This window comes from Sylvia atricapilla, chromosome 8 (assembly GCF_009819655.1).
Source record: "Sylvia atricapilla isolate bSylAtr1 chromosome 8, bSylAtr1.pri, whole genome shotgun sequence".
In the NCBI taxonomy this organism is placed as follows: domain Eukaryota; kingdom Metazoa; phylum Chordata; class Aves; order Passeriformes; family Sylviidae; genus Sylvia; species Sylvia atricapilla.
In genome coordinates, this window is record NC_089147.1 from 5,368,392 (window position 1) to 5,393,270 (window position 24,879).

General features: G+C 39.4%; 1 protein-coding gene across 1 annotated transcript in view; it reads right to left on the minus strand.

Moving 5' to 3' along the window:
- Positions 1-615: 615 nt before the first annotated feature.
- PLPP4 (phospholipid phosphatase 4) overlaps positions 616-24,879 on the minus strand; it is a 50,153-nt gene continuing 25,889 nt past the window's right edge. The window contains exons 5-7 of the mRNA XM_066323478.1: positions 23,949-24,073; positions 8,339-8,509; positions 616-3,574 (exon numbers count right to left, since the gene is read on the minus strand). Of these exons, the coding sequence (XP_066179575.1) occupies positions 3,375-3,574; positions 8,339-8,509; positions 23,949-24,073 (496 nt within the window). The 3' untranslated portion in view covers positions 616-3,374. The remainder of the gene's footprint in view (positions 3,575-8,338; positions 8,510-23,948; positions 24,074-24,879) is intronic.

Below are 24,879 nucleotides of genomic sequence, written 5' to 3' on the forward strand. Positions count from 1 at the left end.
AGTCCACAGCTAAGTATTTTTTGCCATGGGTAGAAAGAAGGAAAATGAGGTACTCTTTTCATATTAAATAGAAATAATTTGTCCTATGCACAAGGAAAAAAATAGAGGACCAAATTAGAAAAAGCAACAAAATCTGACTGAATTAGCACAGATGCTCTGTTCCTAACCCAAGGAGATTTGCATTCACTGTGGGGACATTTTGCTGGTTCCCAGTCTCATGGTTTCAGGATATCCCTGCTGTGTTTGATTTGATATTGTTCTTCTGTTCTAGTCTAAGCACATTTGTTATTAAATGTGGCACTTGGAGTGTTATTTGAGATATGGAATGGGACCAGGAACCTGTTGGGTTTTATCTGGGTAACAATGACAGGATTTCAGCCTTGCAGACTTACACTGTACCCTTGCCTGGAAGAAAGCTGAAGAGCATTATTTTGGTTAAAGGAGGGAGGCTGTTCCATTTTAATAGCATCAGTAATGCCTGTTTATCAGTACCACTGTTTCTTTAGGTTTTTTTTTTTTTTGTGTGTGTGTGTGTGTGTGATGCTCAACATGATTTATTAATGAAAACCACTTGCTAAATGATATTCTTCTCAAAAAAATGATAACACGCAGATGTACAAACCCACATTCATGTGTTGTTTTATTGGTGCATTACAACATTACATCTCCTTCACATTGAGAAAGCATGAGATTAAAATACATTGATCCACAAAAATGCCTTCCCTATGCTGACTTTGCACTGGTGATTGTGGCACCTACAGATCCCTCCACAAGTTTCATTCCATTAAGCTTTCCATAATTTTAATTATGTTTTAATCAAACCTTTTACATTGTCTACTTTATGACTCTCGATTTAATTATTCCCATTAAAATGTGTTATTCTTTACTGCTTTTCCGAGGTCATCAATTACTCTTGCAATTTCAGCTTTTATGCTGTATTACACTCCATGTTCCAAACCTTGAACAGCCACCACTCACTCGAGGGCTGTACGAGCTTTTCCTCATCCCAAAGACAGCTTGTCTGTACCAAAAGCCACTAAAATACTGAGAATGTGTACAGCACACTTAGAAGCCCCCACTCCATTTTGAGAATAAGCCAGATCTATATAAAAACATGCAAAATGCTCTATGCATCAGTATTAAACTTCTAATTTTGACTGAAGATTTATTTTTATTTTCCTTTAACATTTGCATATAACCTGGAAGACTAGGGTTCCTGCTGAAAGAAAGAGCTAATGGCTAAGCCTTACCCTGACTCTGGGGCTTTCAGTAATCCTCCCACATGGAGTAATAGAAAACTATATTTGTTACAGAATTCTGTAGGATGGTTTGAAAACTTTGCAGGAAGATTAAACCTCCATTGAACTCTGTGGATTTCTTATTCTAAGAACTCAACCACGCCAGAGGAGTGTTCTGTCAAATCCAGTGCAAGTGCCAAATAATTTTGCTTTGCTGATGCTGGCATTGTGAATTACTGTATATTCACCAGGAAAACCACAGCTAAGTTCAACTGTCTCTGCTGTAGAGCTCAGAATTTTGTGAGTGAAACATCCTCCCTCTGACACAGTTAAAGTGTACCAGCTTTGCAAGGCCTGATTTCTGCAGAACCTCCTCGGTTCACTCCTGTTACATTCTGTTCCTTAATGTCACTTATATTTAGAGGGTATTTATAGCCATTTCCAAACACCATTTAAGTTTATACACAGAAAGGTTGCATCCTCTTGTACACAGTTATTAGGTTTATTTTTAATGGGACCCTAATTTACTTGCTTTTTATAAAAATTCAAGTGTTGCCAATCAGGAAGCAGTTCTTCTCAAAAAAAAAAAGAAATCTACAAAGCTTAGCTTTGAGGAAAGTAAATGACAAGCCTTACATAAAGACATTGAGCTGTTTGAATCACAAAATGTCTACAAGGCCGATGCATATTCCAACAGGAACACAGAAATTATAATCATGGCAGCAGTCTCCTCCAGTCTGAAGCACCGTAATTGTGGTCGTTGATCAACATTATCTTGATTGCTCCAAGAAATGTTCAACTGCCAGGGTGTGGGCTGGAATATTTTGCCTGCGTTTTTCACAGGATACCTAAGGAGAAAAAAACCTGGAATCTGACATTCTGCCATCCCAAAGGTACATCATCTCACAGGAATGTGATGTATACTGCATAGTGCACACGCAACAAACAGAATCCCATTGATAATAAATTAACTTAGGTCACACACCCGTCAACCTCCTCCATTCCAACAGTGGTTTGATTCAGCTGAGCTCCAATTCAGGTACCTTGGCAAGCACCGTGCCCAAGAGCATGGTGAGCTGAAAATGTGGGGTGGGATTAGTGGAAAACTGCCTCCAGCCTTCCTCTGGATGTGTTACAGGGCTGGAAAACCACCACAAGCATTCGTGGTTGGGTGCCCAAAGTCACGAATGAGAATCTTTGCATTTCCTCAGATCACCAATGCTGCAGTGAGTCACTACACAAGAATGAACATGGCACACCGAGATCCACAGAAAACTTTGTGTTTCTTTATCCTCCCAGTTTTAGGGGGTTTTAAACACCTGTTTGAAAGACTTCAGCTTGTTAAATGCAATGGGTGTTTTTTCCTTTCGATTTGTTTTGACAGTAAATACTGCAAGAGTTCTCAAAAATTGCTGATGATGTAATACCAAGTTTCTAATCCATCCAGGATGTTGCTCTTAGTTGGTAATTTTAACAGGAATTTCTTGAACATGAGAATCATCCTGTGCAACTACTAATGCACAAGGCTTGGTTCTTACAAGCACTTCAGCACCCACACCTTTCACCTTCTTAGTCATTAGTAGCTCAGAATGACCTTGGCAAAACTTGACAATTAATAATACAAAGTTCCACCAGCATGTGGAGATTTTTGTTAATGTCAGAAGGCAGCAAGATAAACATAAGGATGATGCCCTAAATTATCAAATTACAGCTGTCGAACACCTGATGAAAGTGCTCACCACCCATCTAAATCAATGAGTGCTGAAGATGACCAGAACTTTGTAGAAGATACTCAGTAGGTCAGAAAATCTGTTTCCAGATCTAGATTATGCTCAACCACATCTCAAAATTGCTCTCTTAACCATTCCCCCACACAAGTGTAATAAAGTTCTCTTCCCTTCTCTCGAGTAGTTCTACCTGTTTGCCGTAGACCGAAAACAGATAATTCAGCAAGTCAGTATGAACTGAAAGTTTAACTTTAAAAGTATGATGGTATCATGGCATTAAAAATAAAATATTTAAATTCCCTTTATAAAAAGGAAAGAAACCAAAGGAAAAAAAAAAGAACCACTGTTAAGAGACCAGCTTGGAGGAAATGTGAGAAGGCTAAAAGTTCATTCTGCACATTTCTCAAAGTCATACGGGACCTTCAGTTATTCCCTCCAGAGGCAGCCCAGTAGCATTGTCTGCTGTAGGTCTCTCTTCCTTCTTCACTGAGTTCTGATCCAGCAGGCTGACGTAAGATTTGTGACAGGCTGTATTACCCAGAGGAGGGTAGTGCTGTCTGTAGCAAATATAAGCAAAAATGAGGCCAATGATCCCTCCAACGAAAGCATCTGGAGGGGAAAAAAAAATCAACAAAACCAGGAACAAGTTACCAGGGAAAGGGCAGCCGGGAGTGACAATTGCAAATAAAAGACACTTGGTTGACATGAAAGTGTTTAACACAGAAAATGTGAATTTTGAATTTTCCTTAAGAATTTGGAACCGAATATCACAACCACACCAGACACATAAAATCAGTCCTTGGGGGGGCTTGTGTAATATTTTGAACACCCAAATTGTAGATGGTTGGTTAAGTTTTGGGAGATGAACACTGCAAATAGAACTACCTCCACAGGGTATCAAACACTCCTGAGGTTCCAGATCACAGCTGACCATTTGTGGGTAGGCAACCCATGGATCTTCTCCCACTTACAAAAGCAGACTGCCAAGAACAATTTCAAGTTGGATGAATTCTTACCAAAAGCATCTGAAAGGTCAAAGACTCAGCATGCCTGTTGATTGATATAATACCTTTTCAATATCTTTCTTTGATGTTTTTTATTACCCCATGTTCCTATCAGAAAATAAAGATAAAATAAGGCTACTGGATGAGATATTTGCAGTTCCCACACACAGGCAGTTTTATATTTTCTGTAGAGGATTTCTTCTGTTTCTGGTTCTACCTCTTACTAAAATACTCACCTCATCTTGTGTTTCATTTACAATCAACAAGACAAAAATTTCACTGAAAATACACACTCTGTTAAAGCCTCAGATTTAACATGAAGAATAATGAAGTGAGGCAAAAGGCACTGGTTAAAATATGACCTGATAACACATTTTATTTTAACAAGACTGATTCAGTGCCATATCAGCTCTGTATACCTGTGTTTCCATTCTTTCAATTTCAAATACCCCAAAGTGTAATGAAAATGGTGAATCATTGAGTTTACTGGCAAAGAAGGGTAAATCAATACAAATCACTTTTGCCTGAAGTCCTTAAATACAGATTAAATACTCTGGTTTCTCAGTGTGATTTTTATTAGAACAAACATGTGGTTCAATTTTCAATGCGTAATAGATAGCTTGTAATCATCAGAGTGAGACGCCTTTTATCAAGAATGGCTAGGGCAAGAAAACCTGAAAAATTTAATACTGAGGTGGATAAATATAAGAAATGTGACTGTAAGTCACATTTGAGGAACAGGACTACATGGAATGACCCAGCAGATGCCTTCCAATCCTACGTTCTCTTCCTCCACACAAAAGGACATAATGAATCTATCACAAATTAATGTAACAGAGGCTCAAACCAGAATTTAAAAGGTGATTGTGTGCAGACAGTAACTTATCCTACCCACACTGGAAGCTGACTGATTTCATCAGCCTGTTCCTACCAAACTATAATGGTATTAAAAGTACTGAGGGCAAGAATTTTCACTGCACAGCATCAATCAACTTGTAAAAAACTTAGTTATAGTGACAAGATTAATTTTCTGTAAACCTTTCTTGGGTGCAATTCTCAGATTATCCTACTTTGACTGAATAGTGTTCCAGCTGCTTTTTTCTATTGCTTAACAATCAGGTCAAGCTTATGATTACTATTTTTAATCATGGAGAAACACCAGACTTTTCAAGTCCTCTTTAAATTCCCCGGAATTTTAAGGCTTGATGAAAACTTGCCCAGATAATTTCTTTCAAAATCTTTACACAAATTATGCAACTCTGGGCCTCAGCTTGGGCACCACAGTAATACAAATTCATGACATGATTTATGCCAAAGGTTTCTGTCTTACTGACCTTGCTTTACTGGGGGTAATAAACAAAAACACAGGCAGCTTTTTAACTCCTCTTTTTGAAAAAAACAATTCTGTCTTTTGTTTAATTTCATTGTAGAAATAACTTTCCTATTTTTATTTTTCCCCTTTTTTGCCTTTGTCTGTAAAGGGAAAAGAATATTCTTTCATTCTCCATATTTAACTTTACTTTTTTCTAGAATTTACTAGAAAATTTTCCCTTATCCCATGGGTAAATTAACATTTTCAGAATTATGAGCCTGTACAGGAGGGAATTGATATATTCAGGAATTCAGGATTCACAGTGAAATAACCTAATACTCACTAATAGCAATACTGAAGCCTTGAATATCACTCTCTCCAGCCAAATTGAAGGGAGCTCATAAAGCTCTCATAATATTAATGTTGTAAGCACACTCAATGGATTTTTAATACAGGGACACTCCATTCCATCTTTCACCTGCACTGTGCTTAGTCTTGGACTCCAAACTGATGGTCCCTTTTCATTTCCCACTTCATAGCTAAGGCTCCAGCACAAAGCCACCATAAATAATTTACCACAGTTAGCTGAGCATAAAAGCCAAGGCCTGAGGTTCTGTGCTGTGCCCAGAGTGAACAAGTCTCTCCCTTGGGAGCACAGTTCCTCCAGGGGAAAGCAGAGGTCACCTGCAGGATAACGTCTGCCAGCACTGTTCTTGGGAAGAGATGAGTTTGCAGCTCCATCTCCTTAAAATTCAAAGGCAGAAAAGGAGCAGCTGTGAAGAACCAAGTCACAACCCCCTGGGTGCAGTTTTCCTCCAGCATGCACAAAGCACACCATCAAACCTCGCAGCACCCGCTTCAGTCCATAAATAATTCTGGTAAGAGATAGTACACACTGCAAACACGTGTTCCAAACTCCAGAGTAAACCTGTACCCTTCCACATTTCTTCACACTCCTTTTCTCTTCAGCAGAGAGCTCAGGCCAAGTGTGGGTGTTTTCTGTGCCTCCTGTCAGCCTGGTGAGGCAGCCCCTGATGCTCAGCAGTTTTGTGCTGAGGTCATGGAGAAAAGGAGAGTAATGAGTCCTGAAAGAAGAGAAGGCTCTCCTGGAAACCAGGAGGCTCCTCAGAGAACATGTCAAGGCCAATGGCTGGTGGTTAGGCAGCTGCAGGAGACCAGCAGGAGCACAGAAGGATGACAGAAAGCATGGCTGAGATTGCTTCTGGTGATGTGGCTGCGGGGTGAGACAAGAAGGTGCTCAGGGGGACAGAGCAGTGCAGCAATCAATTGAAATTCTTTCCCTGTACTGGGCACTGGTGAGGCCACACCTCGAGTCTGTGTTCAGCTCTGGGTGTCTCAGTTTAGGATGGACATTGAGTCCTGTGTCCAGCTCTGGGTGTCCAGTTTAGGAAGAACATTGAGACACTTGAGCACATCCACAGGAGACAACGAGGCTGGTGAGGGGCTGGGAACACAAACCCTGTGAGGAGCAGCTGAGGGAGCTGGAATTGTTTATCCTGAAGAAAAGGAGACTCAGGGGTGACCTTATCACTCTGTACAACCCCCTGAAAGGTGCCTGTGCTCAGGTGGGGTTGGGCTCTTTCTCCAGGCAGCACTGACAGAAGGAGAGGACACAGCCTCAGGCGGCACCAAGGGAAATACAGGCTGGATATTAGGAAAAAGATTTTTACAGAAAGGGTGATAAAGTACTGGAATATACTGCCCAGGCAGTAGGTGGAATCACCGTCTCTGGATGTGTTTAAAACAAAGACTGGATGTGGCACTCAGTGCCGTGGTTTCGTTGAGCTGTTAGGGATGAGGTGGACTTGATGATCCTAAAAATCTCTTCCAACCCAGTGATTCTGTGAATTCTGTGAAATTATGTGAAAGAACCACCAGAATGATGTGCCTTTGTACTGGGATTTGGGGCCAGATTTTGGTAGCAGAGGGAGCTGCAGGGGTGGCTTCTGCGAGAATCTGCCAGAAGCTTCTCTACATGCAACAGAGCCAACACCAGCCAGCTCCAGGATGGATCTGTCACTGGCTGAGCACAGCAGGGATGTGGGAGCATCTCTGGGATAATAGATTTAAAAAACTGGGAAAAAAATCTGGACAAATAATACAAAGGCAGCTGGAGAGAGGGGTGAGAACATGTGAGAGAAACAGCCCTGCTGCCCCCCAGGTCAGTGAGGAAGGAGGGCCAGGAGCTGCTCCAGGCACTGTGACAGCAACTGCTGAGTGATCTCTTCCTCAACTTATCTCGACTCGTGAACCTCTCACTGCGTTTTCTCTCACCTTTCCAGCTGGGAAGGGGAGTGACAGACCTGGTGTCCAACCAGGGTCAAGCCACCACAGTGCTGGCGAACAGGAAACAGCATGTAACCAGTGTGAAACTGAAATCTCAGGTAATTGAAAGGAGCACTCAAGGACCTTGAGACGAGTTCAATTTCAAGGCCAGCCGTGCAGTACTGGCAATGCCACAGAATGACAAGATGACCTACATAAACAGCATCAGAAATCCCAGGCATGCTCCTTCTTATAGGAATATAGGGACAAATAGAGAAAAAAGTAATTACAGGCTGGTTTACTTAGCAGAAGACATGAGTAAAGCAAGGAAGCTACAAAGGTGACCATGAAGAGGGTCAAGAAATGGTAAAAAAAATAACTGATGGCAGTGCTTTCTGAATTGTCACACACAATTGTGTAACTGATAAACAGACTTCTACATCAGTTACATCTTACACCTGAATTTTGGAGGACTCTGAGACAACAGTGACAGATGCAGCTGATCTGATGAGGTGCTGCACTCCAAAAGTGCCTGCTGTGAGGGAGGAGAGGATGCTGTGGCAGAGGCCTGAAGCTCTGAAGGTCAGTGCCAGCTAATTCAACCTTGCTAGGAAACCCCAGCACTAATCCAGGAGCAAGGGAAAATCTATAGCACATCATTGTGCTTGAACTCACACGATGTACTGAAAAAACCCCTCAAAAATCAAAGAAAAACATGGCCAACTAAGAAAAAAAAGAGGTGTAGGAGAAAAGGGCACATTCCTGTCTCACCTTGCCAGTGATGTTTGTAGTCACACATCCGTGACAGGGCGATCATCATGGCACAGTAGAGGGGCAGGATTGCTGCACAGAGCCTCCAGCTCTTCCCCCGGCCGCTCTCCGTGAAGCAGTGCAGCTTCCCAGCCAGGTAGAAGGTGGTGAAGCCAAGGCCTGAAAATGCAACTGATAAAGCAGAACACATCACTACAGTAAGTTGTAATTAGCACTGGGTTGGTTGGTTGACTGGTTGGTTGGGGTTTTTTTATTAAAGAAGTCATGACCTTGTGAACTCTAAAAAAATCGCATTTTTTTGGAAGTGAATGGGAAAAAACATTCTCCAACAAGATCCATGACATACACATATTCTCCACAGCAGTGGTGTTACCTGTGGAGCAAAGCAAGCAACCAGACAAGGGAACACTCAGAAGCAATTTGATTTTTTTTCTAATATATATATACATATATATATATATACTCAGCTTTCACATAATCTGACATGTCTGCAAACACTGTCTTGTCTCTAGACATTCACATATCCCACAGAAATTTAGGGGTTTTTTTCTTCCTTCAGCAATTTTACCTTTTTCCTCTGGGGAAGACACCAGACACCAAATTAAACATTTAAGCAAATTTTTAACATGAATCACAAAAGCTTTCTCATGCTTCAACCTTCAGCACATCTTTCCTGATTTTAGACCTATTCTAAAATGTTAAGGTTCAAAGCAGAAAAGGATTCAGACAGTTTGCACTGTAATTGAATTACATTTAAATGAGATTTTTAGGTTCCATTACCCAGATTCTATAGAACATGCACAAGTGGCAGTGATGGGAGAACTCAGGCACCAAATTTCTGCACTGAACTTCTCTCCTGTTGCAGCTCTTAAACCTTCCAGAGAGACACTGGACAAGGAAAGGACTTGTTTGTATCATTTTATCTTCCAGATAAGTAAATGGAGTGATAAAAATGAAATCTGTCTTGGATTTGCAATACCAAATGCAATCCTGAAGCAAAAAAACTTTCCCACTCCAAGGATAGCTTTTTCTTAGATTTCTGTTTTTCACCTCAGGTTATTATTTTTTAGGTGTACTGAAATCTGGAGGCAGTATTCCCAGGCAGAAGAATCAATTGCTTTGTGGTTTTATTTTCAGGCAATCTACACTGCCCAGCAATTTAAGAAGGCTTAAAGGAATATTGTCCAAACTCTAAAGTAGGCGTTCAGTTCACACAGACTCATATTTAGGATTATTACCATTTACCAGGCAATTTTACCAGCAATTGTCAGCATGGTGCACAGCAGTAGCAGATTTAGCTGAAAGGGCTCTAGAGAGAATCTGGTGATATTTTAAAAAGACTATTCACCCCAAATTTGTGGGGTTCTTTTCAGGGTCTGCCACATTTCCAGAAGGAGGTATTCATGAAGAACATGGAAATTCAGCAGGATCTACATTTGTAATAAACACAGAGGCAGATCTTGCCTTAGGTGGCTGATGTGTTCCTCTAAACTAAAAAAGGCAGAAAGAAGAGAGTCACAAACACTCCTCTGGGGGAACCCACACCTCATATAAGAGGAAAAAGAAATATACAACACTCTAATAATACATTAATATATAATACTAATGTTGTGGCTGTAGAACTAACAGTGTGCAGAAAAGCCTTACACTGCAGAATTTCAGATTGACTTCCCTCACCCTGCAGAGTGCAAATCCAGAAAGAGCTGCTTGACCCAACAGCCCCATTCCGTGCAGAGTCAGCAGCAAAAACCACGGAATTAACAGCAAAAATGCTCTGGGATGTGAAATATCCATTATAAAAGTAACTACAGAATTCAAGACAACTCAATTGCTGTGCACCCCATGCGGGCAACTTTGCCTGATGGCTCTATTTTGAAGATGTCAGTCAAGAACATTAAGAAAAACAATTCACTCTTCAAGAATCCTTGGCCTAAAGGTGATATTTGCATTGAAGAATTGGTCCATCAGTAGAATATATTTGAGCACTTTTTCCCTGCACCAGCTGGAGTCAATACATCACAGCATCATGAAGGAAATGCAAATACACACATGCCCTGAAGGGTTACACCCTGCCTACTGTTCTAGTAAAAATTATTAAGAAGACAGATCCCAAAGATTCAGCAAAGCAATACAAAAACACTTCTATGCTGCCTTCTTCCAGAAAATAAATCAAACTCTCTTTATATAAAGAAGGGAAAAGCAATATAAAATACCAACCAGCCCTTTTTGGAGACGTCGATGTAAATGAATAGAAGAAAATCAGTCTGATTTAGTTTAAAACAAAGTCAACACAATAAACATGTTGATACAAATTCCAGACACAAATATTTAATTGATTTTAAATGCTGTAAGAGGAGAAAGGAATGAGGAAATGAGATATTTTTACCAATTGGTGTAGCTAACTCAAATCGAAATCCTGATACCATAAGTTGCTGAACTCAGGAAAAACTCTCATGAGACAAGCCACAGGTTCTGTCATGGCTTGTTCCATTGCTTTAAAATACATTCTCATTATCTGAATAAATAAAAATACATTAGACTCAACTGTTCAGTTTGTTTCTATGATTAAAAAAAACAACAATGAGTTCAGAAAGAATAAGGAGGATGACAGCACCTGGAGACACCACAGATCCCATCCTGACACCTGATTCCCTCCAGACAGGGGATTTAGGTAAGTTGAAAAACCTCTCTGTACAGACCAAACCAATTACCACATTGAAATGCATAAGGTGAGAAACTGTAAACAAGAATCTGATCTAAAGCACCCCAAATAAATTATTCATTTTAAAATGTAATTGCTTTTGTGAGTGTTTTTCTGAAATTTAAACTACCCCAGGAGGATCTTCAGCCTCTCAAGTTTTAATGGATGCTTTGCTAAGCAGACAACAAATGACTTTTTTACATTAAGCAGTTTCTGAACTAAAGAAAACCCCTCAACTTGCTTAAGTGACATCAAATTACAAAACAACCATCCAAATGGCCTTTGTAAGGACCAGATAAAACCATCCAGCTCTTTGCAAATGCTTTATTTCTGCAGTGATTGCTGTACATTTCCCAAGTGCAAACATAGAGAATTCATCACTGGAATTGCTTAGCAGCCTACTGAGGAATCCCAGCAGCTAGGGCTACTGCTGAATGTTTTCAGTCTCACCCTGTTCAAAGACTGAAATGTTTATCTTTCTTGAAGGAAAAAGTATGATACCAAATGAGTGCATACATTTTAATGCTGAAATTCAATTCAAAGAGCATTTTATAGAAGTACAATTCCCAAAGAATGTTACGAGTTTATTATCACAAAATATTTTTTAAGTTATTTTTTCCAAGTGGGACAGTCAATCACCTTCCCTTTGGCTTAGCTTTATCAATTTCTTTTCACAGAGAATGACAGTTCAGCAGAAGCAACATGAAAAGCACATCACAAAATACAAATGTATGCAGAGACCTGGGAAATAAAGAAGAGATGTTGGAGACAGAGACATGTTAGAACAAAAATAGACTTATATTATCTGAAAAGCAAGAGCATTAGTCATTAGATTGGTTTTGAAACACTGTCACAGTGAATTCTTATTAACTTTTGGGGGTTTTTTTTGGTGACTTTTTTTTATGTACCTTTCTAGATACCTCATCTCACCTGAAATTCCCAAGGTGGCCTCAGGATGCATCTCATTGCCACCAAAAAATGAGAGCTAAGTTTTGATTTGCTCAGTTCATGACACCTTTTACAAAAAGTCCTAAAAGCAAACCTGTTCCACAGCCTACTTTTCCATTTCTGCGGGTAGAAACCTTGAAAAAATCCCCCTTCTCTGAGAACATAGGAAAGAGAAGATTAAACCAACTCAGATCCTGGAATTACTTTTAATAATTTCTCTTTTCAAGCACAGTATCTAGGCACAAGCCTTAGATCACTGCCTCTTCAGCTCTAGGATAAATTATGTCCATGTGGGCATTTATGAGGTATTTAACAACAAATAATTTCTACCAAGAGCAATTTTTTCTTTTCCAGGTCAACACTGGGAGATATCAAGTTCCAACCAACGGATCAGGGTAACTTTATGCTTTCCTGCTTTGCTGCAATTATACCATCAGCAGCACCCTGGATAAGGATCACATCCTGCTCAACCTCTTGGCATTCCATTCACCATGCCAACCATTTGCATCACTCATTCAGGGATGTGCATGAAACTTAAAACTTGTTTGAAGGAAATTGGCCCAAGCATACAGATTAGCATGTAAAACACAGTTAGAAAACAGGCTGGTTCATGCCTGAGATGTTTTGGTTTTCTGAAATTCTTTTCCCAGGGAATTTTCTGTAAAGAAGAGACATGTTTTTGTAACTGTAACTTTGTTTGCACTCTTTTCCCCAGGAGTGACTTCTTCTTGGTGTCCCTCTGGTCTGACCAATGTGATTGAAGAAGTTGGTCTTTGTTTCACCAATCACATTGGTCTTTGTAGAACAGTATAAAAGGGAGACACTTCCCAAGAATAAAAGAGTCAGTTTCAGCCTTCTGAAGTCGGAGTCTTTGTGTCGTTGTGGTGTACAACAGTGTCAGGCTGAAGAGTATCTCCATGGATAGAAATTTTTTACAGTGGAGGATCAAAATGCTTATGTCAAACTCATGGTCAGCAGTGTCAAGGAGTTTACTGGAATACACCAGTTTTAGTACTGCAAATAATCCCCCTAAATCAAAAAGGAACTAGAGAAACCTCTAGTCTGAGCAGAAACCCCAGGACTACACCCAGTCTGGGCAGAAACCCCAGGACTACACCCAGTCTGAGCAGCAAGGGTTATACAGAAAATCACTGCTTCTCTTTTCCATGGTGTGACGCACAGCAGGAATAGGAAAATATTATTTATTCCCGCAACACTGCAAGTTGCAAAGCAATGAAGCCTGATCTATCCACCACCCCCAAGAGGAACTTTTCACTGAGGTTTTATGTAAAGAAGTAGAATTTGGACAGGGTGAAGGCAAATGACTTTGAGCCTTTTTCATTCCCACTTTCAAAGTGAAGGGGAAAATGGCTGCACAGCAGCATTGTACTGTCACTGAATTTACTGACTCCAAACTTGCCAGAAACTCTCTTGAGAGAGACTTTGAAATAACTCTCTTGGGAAAATCAGGGACTGGACAATTGGGCGTCTTCACTGCCAATCCAGTCTAGAATGAAATTTGTTACATGAAGAGGGCAAAACTAGAGCTGCTCTCCACTGTGGAGTACACAGTAGATTTGGGATTAATACCAATAAACATACAAAGAACAGGGAGAAAATACAATTTTTTAAAGTGCTAAATAACTGAGTTGTTCAGCATGGAGAACAGAAGGTTCCAGGGCAACCTGGGATAGTGGGAGTTGCCCCTGTCTGTGGCAGGGGGTGGAACTGGATGATCTTTAATGTCCTTTCCAAGCCAAACCCTGCAGTGACCCTACACCCTTTGTGTAAAACTAATTCATAGAACGTGTTGGCCAGGTAGGATAAATTCCAGTGAAAAACCACTGCTTAACACTGCCAGGATTCCTGTATTAAAAACCTACAGATTTTTTTTTTTTTTAATTCAGAAAAAAAAAAAGGAAGATCTTTTTGAGGTATACATGTAATCTGAACCTCAAACAGGCTGCAAAGAGTTGATTTACTCTTAAGGCTGGAAAACGAAACATTAAGGAGTTCATTTCACAAGCCCCTCATGAATTCCAACAGCCCTTGTTGTTGAGTATTCACAGGTAATTATGTCAGGGAAGAGGCATTAAACATAACCATTCCTGAGAATACTTGGAGATTGAATTAAGAAGCCAATAAACCCCACAGGACTTCTGTTCTTCCTTGCATATCTAAGAAATCCATTTCATATTTCCCTGGATTCTTTTATAAAAGGATGAAATATTTCAGTGAGACAGTGTCATACAGCTGTTAATTAAGAGATTTATCTTGAAAATAGGGGAGTAGCAGCAATTACTGCCAAAAACCTGTGGCTTGTACCTCATTTGTTACTTAAAATGTTCATTTTCAAGTGAAGGAAATATGATTATCCTCCATAAAATTCCTAGCTGAAGATAATTAACAGTTCAAATTTAGATACCCAACTATAATTACAAGTACTGAGGTAATATTTTATAAAAATTATCAGGATAGCAAACATTTCTATTGAAATTCAATCATTTCTTCACTCCGAAGCACATAAATCACTTTAATTTTTCAAACAAACGGATGTCTTTTAACATGTAAAAATATTTTCGTTCTTACAACTGACTAATTTTAATTCTTTAGTGGAAAAATGGAGGAGGAGCTACCTATCCTTTCATTCTAATGACATCACATTTCTCAGTCACCTTTTTCCTTTGTCGTGGCACAGCAAGAAACACCACAAATGCTACATTCATTTAATTAGTGCTTCATCAGGCAAGTCTACTGCAAGCATAAATTATATAATCAGCTTTAATACCATCAGAGAAAGCAACTCCTTGGGGATAATACAACAGTAATGCTCCACACGGTGACAAACACTGAGTGGAGCAGTCAATTGTGAAGAGAGAGAGACAATAAAATATTAACCAGCAGAGTTGCTGGGATGTTCTGAGAGCTGCTGTGGATTCTTTACCTGCCTGAGAAGACAATTCACACCCAAGCTGCTGTCACAAAGTTTATAACTGGTTCAGAGAAACAAAAAAACCCAAGAGATTTCTCTCTTCTCCTCCCAAAACCGAGGAGAGGACTGGACAGAAACTTAACTTTGGATGAATCCTGGGAATGCTTTCAGGGTTCAGCTGGGGGGAATGGGACATGTCCAGGTAAATGCAGTGCTGGTCTGTGAACCACTTAATCAGGACTACAACTGTCAGAGGTAAATTCACATTTCCAAGGAACACGATAGAACAACACATAGAATCAAGATCCATGGATATTCACATCCAAATTTTTCTCCTGCTCTCTCTCCTCTCCTCCTCCTTCTACCCATCACCTGTCCTGCTGCAAGAGGCATTCTCTGCATACATTTTTCATTGAAATTCCCAGCCTCCTTGCCATTCTAAACAATACCAGAAAGTGAGATCATATCCTATGGTTTGACAGCACAAATATCTTTCATATATTGCCTATTGACTTTTTTGATATTTACATCAAGTAGTAGTTTGATTTGTTTAGACAGGACCTTCCCTGTGTTCATCCACACAAACTCACTGATTTCAAGCAAGTAGTGAAGGCAGACAGAGCAGGGAACATGGAGAACACAACAGAAAATACCAGAATATTTCAGACTGAAGGGATCAACAATTATCATCTATTCCTACTGCCTGACCACTGCAGGGCAGAACAAAAGCTAAAAAAATATAAAGAGCAGTGTCCAAATGCCTCTTAAACAGAGACAGGCTTGGAAACACTGCCCAGCTTTCTGAGGAGCCTCTTCCAGTGTTTGGCCACCCTCTTGGCAAAGACATTTATTCTAATATGGAGTCTGAACCTCCCCTGGCACAGCTTTGAACCATTCCCATGTGTCCTGTCACTGGGTCCCAGGGTGAAGAGACCAGCAAAGACAGGCTAATAAAACGAAGAATAAAAAAGCTTTTCATATGGTAGAGGACTTCCTGCATGACTGAGCAAGTGATGTTTTAAATCTTCAGTGATATTGAAATATCTTTAAATAAGACTCAGCAGTCATACTAAATTGTATTTAGTCCCAAGTGTCTGTGGAAATGCTATGGTAGCATAAATATCAGATTGATCATTCTGATTTCTATTTTCTGATTAATTCCCTCAGTAAAATAATCCTGAGATTTCTTACATCCCCCCACCTCCTCTGTGAGTGATTTTTTAAAAAAATACTTCCCACGCTATTTCATCCACAAATCCAACTTGGATTGCCCTCCAACATGATTAGAAAACCTCAACATAATAATTCTCCAAAAGTTCCTAGGTGCTTATATAAAATGTAAGAACCAGACCGAGAGACTTGTAAACCCACTGTCTTAGTTCAGGTTGAAACAAAGGAAAAGTGAAAGTCTCAAGAGAAAACCACAAGACAAATCAGTTGTTTCCAAAAAAGCAGTATTAGTTTTAAAAGTATTTTGCATAAATATTTGTCATGTAGGTTTTGTTTGAGAAAACACTGATGTCATTATTTGTTCAACCTTCTGCAGAAGGAAGGGGGAAAAATTACCTGCAATAGCTCATGTTTTCTGTGTAGAACTGACAGCATTAGTAAAATCCAAATAAGGCTTTTGCAGGTGGTTTTTTTTTTTTTTTTTTTTTTTCTTTCTGGCATAAATAATATACTTGATTTCCTGCATTTATCTCATAGCTTTTATCTCAAGAGCCTTTTAATATCCCCTTGCTTTCAAGAGACCTAAATTAATGTTTTCAGAAAATGTTATGACTGAGATTTCTGCTGTTTGATTAATCAGTCAGCCACCTCTAAAGGAAGGTGCCTGGCATTTTAAGTTTATTATTCAATTTCAAGGGGTTTATTGAGTTATTTTTCTTTTGCTTATAGCAGAATTGTAGCTGGTACTCCTGATTTTAATGAAATACTTCTGGATTGACTCAGAGTTGTTTGCATTAGAAGAACATGATCTTATGTGAGTCAGGTCTACCCCTTTTGCTGCCCAAAGGGGATTTGCATGTGCAAGGAGGATTTGGAGACTGATCACAACTAATTCTTTTAAGGTGGAAAAGATCCACCCCAACTTATAAAGATGAGTGCTCTGTGGGGAATTTTAAGTCCTCATGGACACAGAATATTTGGGTTGACTTCCAAGTAGTTCTGACATAGGTAGAACACTCTCCTGCATATTCTGATTTATTCTCACCATGGGCTGGAAGACCACACCATGTGTTGCAATGGCATTTCAAGGAATCTCAATATTTGCCAGCACTGTAGTGAGATTTCTTCCTTAAAGATGGTCAGGAAGTGATGTGCCAGCCTCCTCTGAGTTCACAGCCTTCCATTTTCAGATCAAACTTGTGCTTTCTGACCCATTTCACTCCAGAAAAGAGCTGTCACTACAGTTCACAGATGGAAATTGATCTTTAGAGCTCTGGTGTGACTCAGAGCCCTTTTAACTAAAAAGGTCAGGCAGAAGAACAATGATCTCTACTTTAGATAGAGCTGAAATCTACAGTATCACAAGGCCTTCTGCAGCCTATGAAACCAAGCATTTGCTTACAATTTTTGGTAAAAAGATAAATTTATGCAAAAAGAAAGGAAGAATTAGACTGAAAAGCAATTCAGCTCCTTCCCACAGATGAAAGCAAACTGAACAGATATAATAACCAAGAGCAGCAGCTGCTGGGAAAACTGGTTTATTGGAGCTAAGAACAGAGATTTACTTACACTTGCAGCTCACTTTTTTAACTTCAGCTTTTTACACATTTTCATTTTGTCTGCAAGAGTAAACTATAGATCAAAAGGCAAAGAAAATAACTTTCTTCTTCACTTTTAAAGGGCCATTACTTTCTCAAGCACATCAAGACACCTTCATTCATCAAGGAGGTAATTAAACAACATATGACAACACAAGTCACTGTTATTGTCCCCACAGCCTCTGACTGCATTCCTCATTTCAGATTTCTGATTGAATTCTCTGATTTCTTCAGTGATATTCAACAGTAATCTCTACAAACCTCTTTCAGCAACGTAATAAAAAGAAGAAAAGCAAGAACACCCACACAAGAAATGAAAGCTCTCGCACAGCTTTATGTTAACATTCATTCTGTATATATAAAATTGAGATGCTACCACAAAATCATTTCTTCAAAACTTCATTTTTCCCTGCAAAAAGGAATTTCTAGACTCAATAAAGATTTTTATGGAAAAAAAATCAATTACACGATTTAGCCAAAAGTCAACTTTTCAAACTAATTTAAGTAACTAAATTGCAAGTTCAAAAACAAAAATCACATGAATGTTTTATTTATTTTGCTGCTGATACAGCAATTTTATACAGGATATGTCAATTTTTAACTGATGTTCTTCCCATAAATCCATCCAATCCAACATGAAATTGTAAGTTCAATTATCTCTGCAGCCACTATGTTCAAATGATTAATTTTTTGTGAGTTTGGCTTCCAGTCAGTTGATGGGATCTTTCCCTCAGGGATCAACAGCCAGCAGGAATCTCCTGAAATGCAAATTCCTGGACTGGGAGAGGAACATCCCAGCTCTGCTGGGTGGTGGTCAGCACAAGGTGAAGAGACCACTGGCACCAACTGAAGCACAAAGAATTGCATTTAAATTTAAGAAACAATGTTTTCACCAAAAGAATGGTGAGGCACTGGACCAGGTTTCCCTCTGAGACAGGTTGTGAAATCTTCACATTAAATCAAACCTCAGCTGGGAGTTTTCCTCTAGAACCTTCTCGCCCTGACCCTGCTTTAACTTGTGGCTGGAGCTGCACAATTTCCAGAGGGACCTTTATCCCAAAGTTCTGTGAATCCAACTATAAGTTGATATAAACCAGACTAAGAAGTGATTATTCATTTTTTTCACAGCAGACACACCAGTTTCTAAATGTCTGTGGGGTATTGATAGCCAACGTGGGCTCAGTCTCCCCCTGATCACCAACACCCAGCAGTACAAGCTCCAAGGAGGTTAAATTAACCTCTCACCAAGCCGCTGTTTTTGCTTCAGTAAAAAAGGTACCAAAACCAGTTTCATTCAAATTCCCCTAATCTGATTCCTTAGCTGAAAAAAACACAGCTTCTACAGTTCTGGCCAATTCAGAAATAACACATTTAAAAATAGTCACTAAATAAAGCTGAAGCCAAAACTGGCAACTGCAATCTGCTTGCAAATGTTTTGAGCAGAATAAGAGCCTAAAGGGAGTTATATCATGAAGAATTAATCACTTCCTCTAAGAAAGCAAACAGGGTCAAGAATCTGGCATTAAATTCACAGAGGATTTTTGGTGTTTCTAAATAAATTGTGTTGTGTTACTATTATTTACCCAGATTTGCTTGTACAAGGGCTCCATCACTACAATCACAGCAGCATATGGGACATCTCCCTGTCTAGGGTAAATTCTTTCTTTTAAGCTAAACAGCCCATTTTACTGAACAATATTTGAAGTGATGCTCATTTGCTACTTACTGTTCTGATAAGCAACATATGAACATAAACATTGAAGATGTAACCATGAAGTTGTCCTGGTTTTGACAAAAAGTCCAAACTCATTTATTATCCATTTTAACATAAATACATATTACTTTTGCAGCACTTTTGTTTGCTCTTTGTGGCCTGTCTTCCTTTATACAGGTGAAATCTGAGTCAAAGACTCGGTTAGAATGCAATGGATCAGGTCTTTATTGCTTTGATTATTTATCCTTTATTCCTTTAAGCTCTGTATCCAAAACTTGGTATCACCAACTTGGAAATACGCTCTGGATTCATATTTTAAGCCAGAATTCATTTCAGACAGCAACTGGAAACAGGCATGGACAAAACCCAACTCACAAAATTTGGTAGAACCAGTTTTTATTTGTGCTATTGCCAGGACATAAAGTGGAAAGAGAATTTGCCTTGTTATTTTCCCTCCTTTTTCCAGCCACCTGACTGGTAATGTGACAACATCACAGGTAATTTACTGCTCAGGTTCTTCTGCTCTCCTCTGACAACTCTTTAGAGGTCCCAGGGCATTGCAACAATTTTAAGCAATTCATGAACTCTCCTTGCTTTCAGAAATGTGAGCTCTCATATGGAAAACACGCTCAGGATTCCTGTCACCTTAATTAAACATGTTCTTGACATATGGTCCTCTGCTTGCAAGCAGAATCAGCCTTCCTTGTGCATGAAAAAAACCTGGTGGCTTCTAGGCTGAACGTGTTCCTTGAAAAAATTTAGATATATTCTCCAAGCAAAGATATTGACCCAATATTGCAGCAATTAAACTCAATTATAGTTATTTTAAGACTAACACAGGATCTAGAAAGCTGACATTGTCCCTCACAACCCCATGGTAATAATACAAATTCCAAATTCTGTCACCAAAATAAGCTCAGACCTCCCTGTCCACACAAATACCAGACAACCAAATGCTCACCTCTTAAAGCCTGTATAAAGAGTGGCACATTGTGAAATCTTCCTTGAGCTGGCAAATGCATAAAACTAGTCTAAGTAACAAAGAACTTCTAATTAAATGAACCCTACTGATTTCTTTTCAGTTTTTAATTACTGCATATCTGGCCTACCTGGGATTGCTCCACTGGATAAAAACCTGGAATTACAAGCATTTATTTCCCATGCACATTGTTTTTTAGATAAATAACACTCCAGGACTCATGAGTTCCTATTTTGTTTGTGGGGAGATTTTGTCAGCCTGACACAAATGTCAAAATGACATCAGACATGAGATGAAAAGGAAGAAATTAATTATGAAAACCTGCCTATCCATCCCATTAGTATAATGTATGCCTGCAAATTCAGTGATCTTTTCAGGTACCAGTTGTGTACATGGCTTGTCCAATTAAATGCTTTGTGTTCATTCACCTTAATTTTCCTCTTGCACGTGTTGCACTCCATTAAATTCTCTTTATCCACTGATCACATTTTTCATCAGCTGGGCAATCATCATCAATAGAAGGTTTCTACTGATTTCTGCACAATTTGTCCTGATTGTTTCATTCAATCCACCAAACCATTCTGTCTGTAGGTCCAGCCATTTGGTTGTTCATTTTTGAGCTTGCTGCTGCTGTTTCCACCTCGTTGCAAAGAGGGAAAAATATACCTGGAGAGGTGGGGATGCCATGAGCCCTCTCCAAGGCAGGCTGCCCAAAGGTTCTCTGCAAGAAAAATCTTCAGAAGGCACACAGGCAGGAAAAAAAAAATGCTGCATTTATGTCCTTCCTAAATATCTCTGTTTTGATGAAGGATGAGCACAGAGAGGCTACATGGTGCCATCACAGGTGCTAACTTTAAATTAGGAGAAAACTGCCAATGGATTATGAAACTGTGGAAATACTGCACACAGAATAAACAAATGTGTATTTTGGAGTTATTTTGGGTGTCAGAATAGCAACATTTGTGCCACTCAGGAACATCCCTGAGCTACTGGACACAGGCAGGAGTCTGGGCTCCCTACAGCCAAAGGTCCACTCCCTCACACAAGATTGGCAGTACACTGGAAAAGCAGCAAAAAGGGTTCCAAACAATCCAAAACACCCAGAGATTTCTTTGATCCAGTGGAACATGCAAGTCACTCTTTGGCTTTATGAAACAGTCTTTGCTCCACACATTTTTCTTCTTCACATCACATGGCTTCACTTGGGCTGAGGAGTGCAAGAAAATCATCTGTGCTCCAAGAAAGGAGAACTCTCTTTCAGGGCACAAATGGGCTCTGAGAGTGGTTACAGGTTGTTCACAACATTTTTATGGAGTAAGCAAGGTCAGGCCAGGCCATCTGGGAGTGCCAGGGCTGTCACTCTTGATACACATCCCTGCACTTTATGCTCTCACAGCTCCCCATTTACAGCACCAGAGATTTTCTTGTTAAAGGCCTTGTCTTGCATGGGTGAGGTTTTAGATTCCAGTATAACAAAGCTTGTGATTGACAGCCTATCCTAGAAATACCTCCAGAAAAACTGTTTTGAAGACGAGAATGGCTCTTGACTGAAGCTTCTAACCCCTCTTTATGAGTTGCCTGGCAGCTTTTACTTGTTATTTATTTTCCTCACGGGTTCAAGTGAGATAGAAAATACCAAACTGCAGTGGGCTACTTGTAACCATCATACCAAGAGAGGCACAATAGTTTATGTCCACTCTCATCCTCACCACTTACATTTCTGCAGTCATGAAAACAGAAAAAATAATCCCCCAAACACTAACAGAAACAAACAATAAAAAAACCCTTTTTGGGGCTGTTTGATGAATTTCACAACACACAGTGAAGGGATGACAGAAATCCAAAGACTGGAACTCCTGCACTTAACTCCATAACAATCTTGTGCTGAAGAATGGGAGAAAGGTGCCAAGAAAAAGTTTTGGACTGAGATTATGGAAGGAAAGTTCATAAATACCCACACGTTAAGAAGAAAGGAAGAACAGTTTTTAAAACTGAGCTAAAAAAACCAGAAAATTATACCACATGCAAACATGAATTATTATATCCTAAACACCCTCATCATTTTATAGGTGTAGGAAAGCAGTATAATGGTGTGCTTCCCATAATACTCTTTTGGTTTCTACTCTTTATAATACTGGTAATGAAATAACAGCAAGAAACTGAATTAGTGATCACAACTATAAACTATTCTTGATAAAACTGACAATTTTGGTTATCGAAATAATTTTGCTGCAGAGAAGAAGGGTCTGCATTGTATGATTGTCAAATTAAATGCTTTCCTCCTCCATTATGGGACTAAAATATGTATGGATTTTTAAGGCTTGTCAGAGGCTTGGATATTACAATATCAGGCTTCAAACAGCTAAGTCATTCAAGCAGCTCCAGAATTGCCTCACTCTAACACACACTTACCAAGTGATAAAAATTACTGAATATATCATATCTCTTCATTCTTACCACATTTTAATGAAAGGCTTTGTGGTGGGAAATAGAGTCAACTCAGCCACATGCTGATCTTATGTCAGTGATGGAGAAAGCTGCTCTCATAATTTTGATCTAAATACTCTGGGACATCATTCTGCTCCAATAAATTTGGTGTGAGCTGCAGCACCATAACTCAGTGCTTATACAACCAGTGCCAGGTAAAAGAAAAACCCCAGGACTCCTTCTGTGGCTGCCCCACTGGCTTGGAACTAAAGCTTATGACATATCCACAAACAACTACTACTCCCTTATTTATTTCTGTGACTCAAACAAGAAAGGAAGAGCAAAATCAGTTCACAATCTCATTCATCTCATCATCCAACTTGTTTCCATACATACTTCTGCACATTTAGGCAATTTGAAGTTACCACTTTCAAAAAAACCCACAGATATGATTTACTGGTTCTCAATTGGCAGTTCTCAGAACAGCTGAAAGCAACAAATATTACTGGCCAGAAAATCCCAAAGAAGCTTACAGTAGTCCAGTTATTTTACAGATGAAAAGAAGTTTTATCAGACACAAAACACACTAGAAATCATCTTCTCAAGACAGAGTAAGGACCTTTACAAACATCTAAGTTAGTAAAACTAATTAAATACATCTATCTGAATAGAAGAATCCTCAAAAAGCCATTTAAACATCTATTAGGATTCAGCCCAAACGGGGTATCTGATTAAACCATGAGACCTAGATTGAGGACGAGTTCAAAGCCAAAAGAAGAGTGACTGTACTGTCCTCCTTCAGACTCCAATATAACCAAATAAATATTTACTATTTAGAAAAAGGTCTGCACCGGGGAACAGATTCCCCTCAGAATCACAGTGTTTTGTTACCTTGAATATGTTTCACTCTGCTGACAATTCTGCTATGACTCTGAACGATCTCAGGTGGTTCCCAAGATAAGGAAAGGTCACAGGCTCACAATTTTATTCTCAGAAGGAAATTTCTGACTTTCTGAAAGTCGGAAATTCAGACTCCTCCAGCAAAAATCAGGTTCACGATCCAGAAGAAAAACCGCAACCCCAAACCACAGAAAGAACAGCTTTTTACAAAGAAGGAGGCACCGTGTTTAAGTGAACTTACAGGAAGAGTGGATGCTTGGAAAGCTTTTTCTGCCTTCAGAGACCAGGTCTGGATCACCTGTGCAGTGCATTTCAGAGTTCATTACTCCATCTGGAAAGCAGCGGTAAAAGAAATCGGGACGCGGTCTACAAAAAACACCATGGATATTAAAAATACAAAAGCTGTAGTAACAAATAAACCTCCAAGTGATTATTACATTTACTGCTTATTACACACATGCAGGTTACTCTTGCCTAGAGTGATCAGTTTTGCACAGAGCAAAGTGTAATGACTCCCTAATTTTCACAGGTCTTGCCAAAACGCCCAGCTCAGAAAGTCCTAAAAACAGCTCCCAAAATCTAAACCAGCCTTGATGCTGTCTCACTGCATTGTGCAAACCTCTGAGTTTCTCCTGACCCTGCTGTGAGCTGGACCTGTAGGTTTGACTGGTGTCATACTGATCCTGAGCTAACAAACCACATGGAGAAGAAAAGTGAATGATCACAGTTTCAGACATAAGCTTGACAGAAAAATACTTGGCTTGGAGTGCAGGAAAAATGAGCTTATTCCTGTCTAAAGAGGAGGGTGCATTCGTAATTGTTTTAAAAGCACCCATCAAATAGAAGTGCCAAGTGCCATTACTGTCAGGGCATCAGTTCTGCAGCAGGGAGGGTTCATCAGAAACCAAACACAAATATTGCTTCCTCAATGCTGCAAAACATCCCAGCTACAAAAGCAGCACTGGACTCTGTCAAATAGTGTATGAATCCAAGCCAGATGTGTCTTTTTCAGCTGAAATTATTCAAATTTTTGATAAACAGACAAATATACTTAAAAACATATTTTCCAGGGAGTTTTGTTTGCTAGATTTTTTTCTGAGCCTTTCATTCAAAATAATCCTTCCCTAAAGAAATGTTCTACCTCTGAGTCCATTCACTGCTTATCTCCCAGG